General features: G+C 42.9%; 1 protein-coding gene across 2 annotated transcripts in view; it reads left to right on the top strand.

Annotated features, from left to right (window-relative positions):
- The first annotated feature begins 2,123 nt into the window (after positions 1–2,123).
- PIK3R1 (phosphoinositide-3-kinase regulatory subunit 1) overlaps positions 2,124–12,345 on the top strand; it is a 60,819-nt gene continuing 50,597 nt past the window's right edge. The window contains exons 1-3 of one of the 2 annotated variants that reach the window (XM_071581489.1): positions 2,124–2,282; positions 3,314–3,384; positions 6,873–7,623. In XM_071581489.1, coding sequence (XP_071437590.1) covers positions 7,290–7,623 — 334 coding nt within the window. In that variant the 5' untranslated portion in view covers positions 2,124–2,282; positions 3,314–3,384; positions 6,873–7,289. The remainder of the gene's footprint in view (positions 2,283–3,313; positions 3,385–6,872; positions 7,624–12,345) is intronic. The other variant, XM_071581488.1, reaches the window with a different exon arrangement.

A 12,345-nucleotide genomic window follows, 5' to 3' on the forward strand; every position in this document is an offset into this window, starting at 1 on the left:
AAAATCCCTCCCGTTTACATGCTACCTCAGCAACTTAAACATTCAACTGGTCAAGAACATCCATCTAAACAACCTAGACTTAATCAAACATATCTAACTGCACTAAAGCCCACTGTAAACTTTATGTGCAAAAGTGTTATGCAGTCTTTAAGACCTCCTGAAAAGTATTTGATAGAAGAAGGAAAATGTTTTTCAACTTGTCCATTCACTGTCATGTCAAGTTTAACACTAGTGTACTGCTTTGCAATATTCTTAGAGCAAACCCTACTGTATAACTCTCACCTACCAAGATGAGAGAAAGGAAATTATTCCTGGAGACACTGGAATAATGCTGAGGTCAGTGGGGAAATGTTATGTGAGGGAGCTGGTGTGACCTTAAGACACAGGTCAAAACAGGCGCAACAGCAAATACAGTGAGGGGTGCAACAAAGTTACTGGCTGCTATTGCCTACTTTCCCTCTTCTGTGTCCCTTTCTCTTCTTGATCGACAGAGGAAGCAGCAGGCGAGATGCTCAAAGTGAAAGCAAAAGTCAGATCCAGGGAAGGCAGAAACTCAGATGCTCAGCTCCTAGAGAGGGGAGGCAGGAAGGAGATCCTGGAACCTGCCCTGGAGATCTTCCATCCAGCAAGGCATACTGTGCCAACAGGGAAGGAGCACAGCCATTGACTCTAGACATTTTACCTGTGGGACAAGTCCAGTCTCACCAGTTGGGAAATACTTGAGATTTTTAGTTCCCTTGAATACCCATTGTTAGGTCAGTGCCCAGGACTGGCATTCCAACCAGCCAGTCTGTCTAATCCCCTCCAAAATCCATGCTGTTTTTGCCTTCAGCAATAGCAAATGCCAGAGACAGCAGTCTGGATGGAAGGAATGGAACATTCTTAATTCTGCTTCTGCCTGTGTTTTCAATCCCACATTTAAAAAAATGTGTCCCTCAAAAAAAAAGTTACTATTTAGTACTTAAATTACAGCAATGCTGTTGCTTTGTATACAAACAGCAGTCTCTATTCCAAAAGGAGTGTTTAGGGTTAGGGTTAGGGTTAGGGTTAGGGTCTGGGCCTGTGTGTTTAGATTGCCAGACAGATTAATGAAGGTATTTTTACCGTTTTCCAGGGATTGGATCCTGTAACTCCAAGGCTGCAGCCTTGCAGTGCTCTGTTCCATCCTTGTGGGGGGACATCCACTTTCTTACGCATCTAACCTTGCATTCACCCCCTGCCAGCCTGGATGTGTCCTGTCTTCCCTTAGACTGCTTTCTCTTCTTTCACAGTGACACCTACATTGACTGAGTCATGGTAACACATGTACACATATTTAGGATCTAAACAGAGACCTGTACAAATGCAGTTGAGAGTCTGCAGCACGACTGTCTTATTGCAGCCTCGTGGGGTTGTGCCCCACCCTCATGTTGTCAGATCTAATGGATGTGGTGCTCTCCTTGGGGCCGGGAATATACAATTTTATTGCGCGTGGCACGAAGCCTTGGAAACTTGGGTATCATCTGGTGGTGTGCTCTGCAGACAGCTGCCACCTCCACTCGGGCTGGGGCTGAGAGGCCCGGGACTCCCGATGGACGGTGCTGACTGCCACGCGGCCCTGAGCGCGCAGTGCCGCGGCAGGAACCCCGGGCACCCGTCAGGGCACGGCTCCGGCCGCTCTCGTCCCGCGGCGCTGCACGGCACAGCCCTGCCCCGCGCATGTCTGGGCACCCACGGCCCACGGCGGCTGTCCCATTCCGGGCACACTCCACCAACGTGACACAGTACAACAGCAAGAGGGGTAGGGAAGGGCAAAACAGGAGAAAAATTCCAAACGAGGAACTAGGCAGAAGCACATTTTCTTCTCACTGCCGCTTCCCGTCCCGGACTGGCTTTCAGGGTCGAGGCAGCACCCGAGCCCCGGCACAGCAACATCGAGTACCGCGCCCGAGGGCGGCAAAACCGGAGCACCTCTCGCCGGGCGTAGTCCCCCGAGCTGTGCCCGGGCCGTGCCGAACCCGCGCCGGGAGAGGGGCGGTCGCCGCCGCCGTCAGTCAGCGGCCAGGGCGGGGCGCCGCGGCGCGGCGCGGTTGGCGGAGCCGCCGGGGGCGGGTCGGGGGCAGAGCCGGCGGCGGGCACGACAGCGCCGAGGCACTGGGGCGGCGAGCGCGGCCGGGGCAGCGGGTGCGGGAGAGCGGCGGAGAGCGGGCGGCGCAAGTGCTGCCACTGCTACCGCTGCTGCTGCTCGGCGAGGGCAGGGAGGCGGTGACGGCAGTACCGCCGGTGTTGCTGCTGCAGCTGAGGTAAAGCGAATCCCTCTGCATCCCCCGCAGCAGGCGCTGCCTCTCAGGCGGCTGCCGGGGCAGGGGAGCGAAACGGGGCGGGGCGGGGCTGTGCGAGGCCACCTTCCTGCGGACCCGGGCACCGGCCGGTGACAGCCCGAGCGGCAGCGCAACTTTCTCCGCCGTGCGGGGCGGGCTGTGACGCCGCCGAACCCGGGCCGACCGCCGAGGCCGAGTCTCGGGCGCGGTGCAGCCTCTCCCCCTGCGGCCGGGGGCGGCCCGGGCCGGCGCTTCCTGGGCGGGCAGGGCGGGCGGCGCGCCGTGCTGTGCCGTCCCTGTGCCGTGGTGCGCTTTGCCGTGCCGTGCCCTGGTGTGTGGTGCCGGGCCGTGCCGTGCCGTGCTGTGCTGTGCTGTGCTGTGCCGTGCCGCGGGCGCGGCACGACCACCGTGGGACGGCCCGGGAGCCCCCGGCACTGCGGTCGGCGTGGTGAGCCAGACCGGTGCCCCTGCCAGGCTGATGTCCCGGGGGTGATGGGAGGGGTGTCCGTAGGGATCGCCGCCGGGAGCGGGCGGCGCATTGTCCTGCCCGCCCGTGCCCTGGTCCCCGCTGGCTTCGCCACCGCCACCGTCCCCGGGGCCGCCCTCCGGGGAGCACCGGCCCGGCGGTGGAGAGGCTGAGCCTCCCGAGCTCCGGCCCCGGGAGAGCGGCCGGTCTGCGGCGAGAACTGCATGTCGGTGCAGGTCTCTGGAGTGGTTAACCTGCTAGCCTTTTAAACAGGATGGAAGCTCAGATTGTAGTGTTTCTCTGTTTTTTAAAATTATCATTATCATTTTAATGATTCTGATGTGGTGGTCTTGATGCTCACCTGCCATCTTCCATAGCTTTGTAGCCCTTAGAAAGTGTGAGATATTTCACGGTGCTTAACTCTCATGTACGTGTTTGAACTTGTTTGGTGATAGAATCACCACAGGCTCCAAATAATTATTTGAAAGACTGGAAGTGGTATAAAGATATTACTTTATGATACATCACGGACCTCCCTTTCTTGCAGAAAATGGTGTTTTGGTGTGGTACTTAACTTGATCATCTCCATTCGGAGAGCGGCAGCATCATATTTCAGAGGTAACTGCAGTTTGAGTCACAGGTGTGTAGACACCTAGTGGGGAGAAGAATCGGTCTCCAGGCGAATTTTGCTCCTTACCTTTCAATTCTCATTACTTCAATGTGTCCCTAAGCATGTTAGTCTGTTCTTCTCATACTGCAAAACTCATACTGCAGTGGAAGGAAAGTTTGTGTTAGGCTCTTTTTCCCTAGGGATTTTTGGAATGAGAGAGATGGCCATAAAAGGAGATACAGCTATTAAATATGTTAATATAAAGGTGAAGGAAATTTTTGTGTCTTGTGTTATAGATGTGCTATATCAGTAACACATGCACACCGCTCTGGTTGGGCTGGTATTAACATGGATATGTGAAGTAGCAGTATGTATTCTCAGTCACCAAAGGCGTGCTAGCTTGTGTGGGAGGCAATGCTTGGGTACCAGGGAAGTGTGAGCCAGACATCATTTTTAAGTAGGCCAGAAGGAGAGAGTGAAGCGGAAGCTTTCATGACCCCTTCTTTTTCCACTTAAATTTGTAGGAATGCCTTTTATGTTTCTGTTGAATTTTAAATTTTACAACTATTGAAGTGCCCAAGATAAACCAATCTGCTGAGACCAGAATTCTGCCTGAACTCGGGAATCTTTCAGTGGGAACAAGCTCTTAGACAGTAAATAAAAAACAAATGAATATTTGATTCTCTTACAATACTTCTTCCTCCTTTTCCACTCCACCAGCCAAGTGGAAATCCAATAATGCATCATCTCAAATATCACAATGTTTCTCCCTGAAGTGTTTGGTTTGGTTTTTTTATTCTCCTTAAGATGGTCTCCAAGCTGTTTATTTTAGGACTAGTCAGCTTAAGCCAATTTGAGTCAAAATACCTGAGTGTAGAGGCCACGTAACTTCACTTAGAGTAAAGGGAATTTGTTTATATTGGATTTTAGCAGAGCATTCTAATAGGGCTCTTTGGATACATTACCGTGTTACTGAGCTGGTGTGGAAAACTGTTTGTCCCTGTGCTAGGTCTGTCTGCAAGGTTCTTGAAGTCTGAGTCTTAGGTCATTCCTATGCCTGACACAGTAGCAATAGGAAAAGGAGTAGGTCCAAGAAATTCAGAATGGCTCACCCACAGGAGTGTCTCCAGGTACACAAACCACAGATCAGTCAGGAGGTCAAATATTGGGGTTCCTGTACCGAAGGCAGTGCTGATGAGTGAGTATGAACAAGTACTGATACTCTGTGCCCCAGGGAAACTGGATTTAGGAAAACTTTGCTACCATCACTGCACCGAGTTTTTCCAATCAGGTGCAAGTTTTGAGTTTCTGAAATACACTTTAAAACTGTCATAAACAGTTATTATGTTATTGCAACATTTCCAATTCTGTATTGTCAGATGATGCATAAGAGACTCAAGCACTCATTTTAAAAATATGGTCATGAAGTTGCTATGATACATTTGATAATAAAAGATCAGAGGAGCAGGTCAAGTCAGTTAAATTATGCAGTGTTTAGAAGACTCTGTTGACTGCCAAAGTGCCCATAGACAGTAGGAGTTAAATAAGTAGTTGTAGCAGAGCACTTGTTGAACATTTCTTAAAAGGAAAATAAATATTTCAGAATTTTTAAAGTAGTTGAAATGATAATTTTCTAGCAAATATTGTGGTGCATATGGTTGCATTTGATTGTAAAAATTTATATTAGTTCCAAGACAGATCTAAAATGTGTAAGTGCATTTTGTTACCTTGCTATATGAAATGATAAAAAAACATGCTTTCTTAAGGCTTATCTTTTCTCTGGTAGAAGAGGACACCAAACATCAGTGAAACTCTGTTCATGTTAATTGCAAAGTCTGTGATGTTTGATAGCATGAACTAAGCAGCATAGTTTGGTTTTTCAGAAGTGGCTGCAGAAATCTCTAATTAAAATTTTAGTGGGAGCTGGATGCCTAATGCACACGGGCAGATTTGCAAGTCACTAAAATAAATACTTATGTGCAGGCTTTTTGAAATGTGAAGTCTACTTAAGACTCAGATAATTCTTTCCTACAGCTAAAACTGGTTACAGGGGGTGATAAGGAAGTTTTTCAAGAATTTAACGAGATTTTTTTCTGCATTCTGTCACAAGAAATGTTGGGCAATATGTTGCAGGGACCTGATGAACTGAAGAGGAGCCACATATAGATTAGGGATCGGATTCATACACTGGCAAAGGAAGCCCATATGCATTCTTATAAACACTTCTTAGCTTGTCAGTTAATCACAATCCAAAGGATTTGGTGACTGAGACATTAGAAAAAATGGTGTGGAAAAGAGGTTGTCAGATGTTCCCTGATCCAGCCCTGTTTACTGGTGTCTCTAAACAATGTAGAAGGGAGTGTTTCCCAAAAAAAATCAGCTTTCTGTATACTCAGTATATGGTACAAAGTCAGTATTTCACCTGCTGGTATTACACAGCTCCCTTGGGTCTTTTATCCAGATGCAGTTTAGGAGTTTCAGTGCAACTTTAAGGTAGTTAGCTCTTTCTGATTTCCAGTATAGCATTTCAAACTATGATTAGGCTTGTCTTTTTAAGTAGATGAAAATGAGTAACAATTGAAATAATGTTTAGGAAGCTTTCACTGTTTTATATGTCTTTAAGCAACAATTTTCCAAATAGATTTGGTTTTCAGTCGTATTTTTTCTTTTGACTTTATGGTTGGGCAACCTTGAGTCAAATGTTCAGGCCTGTGTTCTCTTGCCTTTTGTGTAATTTAAGCATACACCCTGATACTTTACTCCTAGAGCTGCTTAGGTGGTCTGGGTGTGCCTGTTTCAGTTGCTGATTGTTTTTGGTACTATTATACCATAAACACATTAAAAATATGTGGAAGATGGGGAAGTCCCTCATTAAAAAAAAAAAAAAGGAAATACAATATTCATCAAATAAAATCATTTTGAACTTTTTGGTTCTTATGCAGGTTATGAAAAGATGCCTTCCTCCAAGAGGATTTTGAAATATAGGCTTTGGGCTGGGGATTGTTGCCCAACTTCACCCTTGTCATAAACAGGAGGAGATTAAATACCCCACTGGTCAGTGCTAATTACAGTGAGCTCCTCCTGTCTCCTGGCAGACCTTTTGTGGAGAAGGGTTATGACTATCTGTCTTCAGGGAGATAATATATAAAATCTTGCTGCCAGGTAAGATACGCCGCTATGGGGACAGCTCCAGAGCTTAGCCCTCTCACTCTGAGGTTTCAGTAACCATAAGAGACAGAGAAGGAAGAAAAGGAAGCATGCCTCATACTGCAGAGTGCAAATTTAGCTCAAGTAATTTGACATACATCCTTTATAGAAATGCAAACATTAGCTAGAGATTTTTTTGCGAGCTCACTTTATTTTATTGTTACTTAGGACTCTTGTGGGACAAGCCTTTGCCAGGGTTGCAGACAGCTTAAGTCCTAAGTAGAATCCCAAGTACACAATCATCAAGAGAATAAGAAATTATTTCATCAGTATTCTGTTCTCTTTCCAGGAAAAGCATGTGTGCAGAGTTTCGTGGCAGAATTTTTAAGGTACATGGACAATCTGCGGCAAATACATCTGAAGACAGTGTGGCTGGCTACGAGAGTCAGCTGAACTTCTGTATGGAGACACAGAAGTGCGAGCAAGCCCAGGAAAGGAACTAATTGGAAGAATATTGCCAAACATAGAAGAAGTGGAACACTTACGTCTGCAACAGCCACTGACTCAGAATAACTACATCAGTAAAAACATCAGCAGTAAAATGATAAATCTTGGTGCTTTTTAATTCTCTGGATTTTATTACTTAAGAGACATTTTTGTTATCCCATTTAATACGTCTTGAATTTTTCTGTACTAAAAATATAGTTGGACAATTGCATTTTGATACCATTTAATAATACTTTTGAATGTTAAATCATTTGCCAAGATGAGTGCTGAGGGATATCAGTATAGAGCTTTATATGACTACAAAAAAGAGCGAGAAGAAGACATTGACTTGCACTTAGGAGATATATTAACTGTGAATAAAGGTACCTTACTAGCACTTGGATTCAATGAAGGTGAAGAAGCAAGGCCAGAGGAAATTGGTTGGTTAAATGGCTTTAATGAAACCACAGGGGAGAGGGGGGATTTCCCAGGAACTTATGTAGAGTACATTGGAAGAAAAAAAATATCTCCCCCAACTCCAAAGCCTCGGCCTCCTCGGCCTCTTCCAGTAGCACCAAGTCCTGCAAAAGCTGAAGCCGAGAATGAGCAACAAGGTCAGTACTGTTCTGTACTGTTCTGCGTTTCCTCCGTGGTTTCATATATTTCTGTTTCACAGACTTGTCTGACTGTAGATTGTTGTGTATTAACACCTGCTGATAAGCTTGTTTTACTGCATGGTTCATTTCAGTCAATTAAGAACTGTTCCTCCTTTGTGATACTTAGCTCACACGCTTTGTAATTTCATATACTTTGTCTCAGGCACCACAGAAACCAGTAACTGTGAGGTACATCTCACAGGTTAGAAAGTATGCTTATAATTCACCACTTAAAGACTTAAATGGAAAATGAACTGGTTAACATTTATTTTAGGTTTCTAAGAAACTGGTCAAAGTGTTTCCTTTTGTTCTTCATCAAACTCCTTATTGAGAAAGTTCTCAGTGATTCCAACAGTATGCAACTAAGTAAACAGTATGTTCCTGTCACAAATCTTTGGCTAACAGCAAAAAATGTGTTCTTGTCATGGGGGTTTACCCGTGTCATTAAAGGTAAGAACACATATTTAAAAATCAACATTGGTATTATAATAAAGACAAATTCAGATTTAACGTTTCTGGGGAGTGCGACATGTGGTAGGAAAAAGTAGAACTTATATAAGAAAGGATGTTGTTTTGTAATCTACATTTGCAACAGTATGTAAGGCAGAACTCAGAATTTGATCTTCTGTTAATAAAAGAAAAAAGTCTTCTCCTTTGTAATTGAAAAAACCTTAGAGTTAAAACCAAAACAAACAAAAACACCCTTCCTCCAAGTGATTTTGTCTCCTTTACCTGCTGACATTCAGATAGTTGAATTTTACATATCCATTAGTCGAATCCATCTTGGGACAGACTTTGGTCTTTCACTTCTGAGAAGTCTAGAGTGGCTTATATTGCTTCAACTTCTAATATGTCTTAAATTCTCAGCATTTCTAGCTGTAGGATATATGAGTTGTAGTATGTGATCCTGATTTTCACAGTGACATCATAGTAATCAATAGTATCATCACCCTCTGCGTCCACAGAAACGTTTGCAACATCACTTGCAAAGTCTTGATTCAGTTTATCGACTTACAGCCCACTGTGCATATTATAAGTTTATATTCACCTATGCTGATAATCGGCACAGATTAGAAATAAGTATAGAAAATTGTATGTGGCAACGAAGTGGAAAGCTAGCAGAAGCATTTCTGGGTTGGTGGGGACTTAATAAAGAGTGAATCTGAACTGGTTTATATAACAATGTTCTTAAGCACTAAGGCATTGCTTGCAAGTCTGCAGTTAGGATGAAGGTGAGGGCCGATGAGGCTGTAGTGACATTTTAGGTTATGCTCTCCCTGTGTCTTAAATCTTTGAACTCTCAACCACTAGTCATTAGTCTCATGGTTTCTCTCTCATTAGCGTTCTGAAATTGGGATATTTGCTTTTGAAAAAAAACCCCTTTTATTTGTTTGATTGTTTTTTGTATTGGATATTAATATGTTCTGATCAGGTAACACTGACTCTTCTTAACCCACCTGTGGAGACAGTTGTTGCCATTATATCCAATTGCAGAATAAACATGGCTTTTTGGCTAGATACCTCAGTGCTGATAGGTCATTTTGAGTAGCAGAGAATGGAAAGAAAAACTCATTCTTTAAATGTGCATGCTGTGGTGAAGTAACTGGCACCCCAGGTTTTGATGTGTTTATTGCTTTAAAAAGTAGTGCTTTGTAACTTCCTTTGTTTCTATACTTATGCTTGCTTGATGCTTCTGTTCACAGCTCCACGCTGTGAGCTGGCCACAGCACTGTGTTGGGAAGTCCTCATGTTAGTCTTGCTGTTTCCAGGCCTGCCCCAGGACTATGTTTGTAACAGACATTTAGGGCTGTTCTGGCTGCTGGGAGTTACTTTGGGAAATTCTGCTGCAGATTTGGGGTACTCTGCTTATATGCTTCTTTGGGTTGAGTCAGTGCCCCAAGCCTTAGTGACTAAATCTCTCCTTTGTGAAGTTTATTGCCTTTAGACAAAGTACTATTTACACAGAAGTGTTTATTTTTAATATCATGGGACTGTGGGAATTGGAAACAAGAAAATGTCCTACTTTAACTGGGAATCTTCATCTCAGAATCTGGACAGATAATCCTGCCATGCTCCAAGATGTTTAAGAATCAGCTTGCAATCCAACCTAGGGGTTTTCTGATTAAAAAAAAATAATAAGCAAAGTTCCCATAACCCCATTTGAATTAAAGATTTTAAGCTTCATGTAAGAGTCTAGGCACCTTCAAATTGCCCAAAGACCAAGAATTAGACCCCCCTGAACAGAATTAAGGAAAATACTGAAGTTTGAACTTTTGAGATAATGTATGTTTTCTTAAAAGATATTGGGAGAAGTTAAAATAAGTGGTCTCCTTACACTGTAGAGAGCTAAGGCAGAGAGTGCTTTGAATCCTAGAAACAAATGTGGAAATGTACTGAAAGAGTACATTAAGCTGAAGTTTTTCAGTTAGCAGAATGCCACAAAAATTATGGTGAAACCAAAGGTGCAGGCAGAAATACTATTCAGATAAAGAATAATGCAGCAACATATGGTTGACTTGCAAGTGGCTTCTCTATTTTTATGTATATTATTTGAGGCAGGGAATAGCAGAATATGATCCAGCAACCAATGTAATGGGCCAGATACAATCGGCAGTGGACCAAAAGATTCTTCCTAGAATGATAGTTCTCTCCACACTATTAGAGTGTATTTCAAATAAATAAATGTTACTGTGAAAGTTGCTTGACCAAATGCAGTCAAGTTTATATTTTGACTACTTGATGAATTGAAATGGCTGTAAATTAAAATGACAAAGTTAATGAGGGCCTGGAAGCAGGCTTCTTAAACATACTTCATTATTTGTAATCCATATCCTTCTTTAATTCTGTAAAGAATCAGTTCTGTATGTACTCCTGTTGCATATATGATGAACAAGAGTATCAGAAACCTGAGATTTCAAAGTGTATATATGCACAATTACAGGAGTTCCTTTAAGTTTTCTACATACCTAGGTTTATTATTTTGAAGAAAATACTTTTTAATATTTTCTGTAATCTTTAATATTTATTATTCTCTCTGATAACTTTTTTCCATGCTTTGTTAAGTTTGATCACTTGCTCATCAATGTTCAAATTGTTTTGTGTTAGATCTTATTTGCAGTGTTTAGTCACAATGCTGCCAGTATTTGCAATGATGTGGTATTCATACACAAATACTCATAGACATCTGAACTGACTTTGCACTTAATAAGCCTGGTAACATGGGCAGAGCTACTCATCAGACTTATGTAATCAGTTTTAGTTATAAATATTTATATTAGAATATAATACTTCATAAGTATTTAAAGCCAATCTGAAAACAAGAAAAAAACCCTGCTGGTGGTCTCACATCAACACACTTAAGTCAAATCTTTCCCCATTTTTGTTTTATTCATGACCTATTTGCATTCCTAGAACCATTAGCTAAGGCAAAAACTGTCATTCCCTGACTGAAATTTTAGGACTGTTGCATTTTGCCTTTGTTCCCGTTATCTTTGTCAATAAATAACTAGATTTAGTCTACAGTTGTTAGGATTTTTTGAGGTAGAAGTCTGAAGCAGCTTTTGGTTTCAGGTGTGGTGCATGTCAAAGCTTTGGCAAGGCAGATTTAATTCGTGTTGCTGGTGTGAGGCTCTGACTAGCCCAACCTGCCTTCTCTCCAGATTTCTTTTCCCACCAGGCAAGGGTGCTGGCTGCTGCTGGAGGGATCAAGGCACTTGAACAGTGGAGACACAGCTTAGGGCCATCTTTGTACCCTCCACTAGAATCTAAGTTTTTGAAGTAAAGAAGTAGTAGTAGATAAAGGAGTAGAGATTGTACTCCTTTTTTTTTTATTTTGAGATGCATTGGGTTTTTTAATTGAAGCTATGTTGGGCTGGTCCTTCTCATTTAGCTTGTTTTTCCCCAGCTCTTTGCAAAGGGAAGTGCATAAGCTCTACAAAGTCCAGATTTGTTTTGTGAACTTTGATTCACCTCATCTGATACTGTTGCATATATTTTGAATTGGTTGATACAGTATTGCTTCTCCACCTGGTTTGGTCAGGCTGATCTTTAGCAAACTTTGCAGCATAAAGCTTCAATTGATAGATAGAAATACTTTCAGATTTAACTTGGAGTGTTAAATTCTCACTTTGAAATGAAGTAAGAAGGGCAGACAAGAACTTACATGAATAGTTTGTCAGTTTTAATGTTTTGGAGCTTCCTGAAACTTCCTGTGTAACTTAAATGTGTTGTTTATGTTGGTACTTTTACCATTTCAGCTGATTTTGAGCCTAAAAATAACCTGAAGCTCTTCCTTATTAAGATGAAACTATAAAATAGTTTTGGGTTGTGGGTTTTTTTAATTAAAAAACCGAACCTTTCTTTCACTTTTCTCCGAGTACAGATACATGTCAGCAAATTAGAAAGATAACAACATGGAACATTTGTAAACTCCTTTCAGCGACAGGTTATGCAATGTCTGAAAAAGATCCAAACTGATGGAGGGCATAAAACCATTTGTGAGTGCTTCAACTGAATGTGTTGTAGGATTTGTTCCTTTAGTTTTGCCATACAGCCAGTGGAGCAATTATATTTGTGAAGATTACTCACATTTATATATTGAGGGACATGAGAGTGAGTGGAATGCAGTTAACCTGGAGCCTGTATTGGGAAGAAAACAGTCATTCTCTCTGCTGATTTAGG

The sequence above is a fragment of the Pithys albifrons genome, chromosome Z (assembly GCF_047495875.1).
Source record: "Pithys albifrons albifrons isolate INPA30051 chromosome Z, PitAlb_v1, whole genome shotgun sequence".
Lineage (NCBI taxonomy): Eukaryota > Metazoa > Chordata > Aves > Passeriformes > Thamnophilidae > Pithys > Pithys albifrons.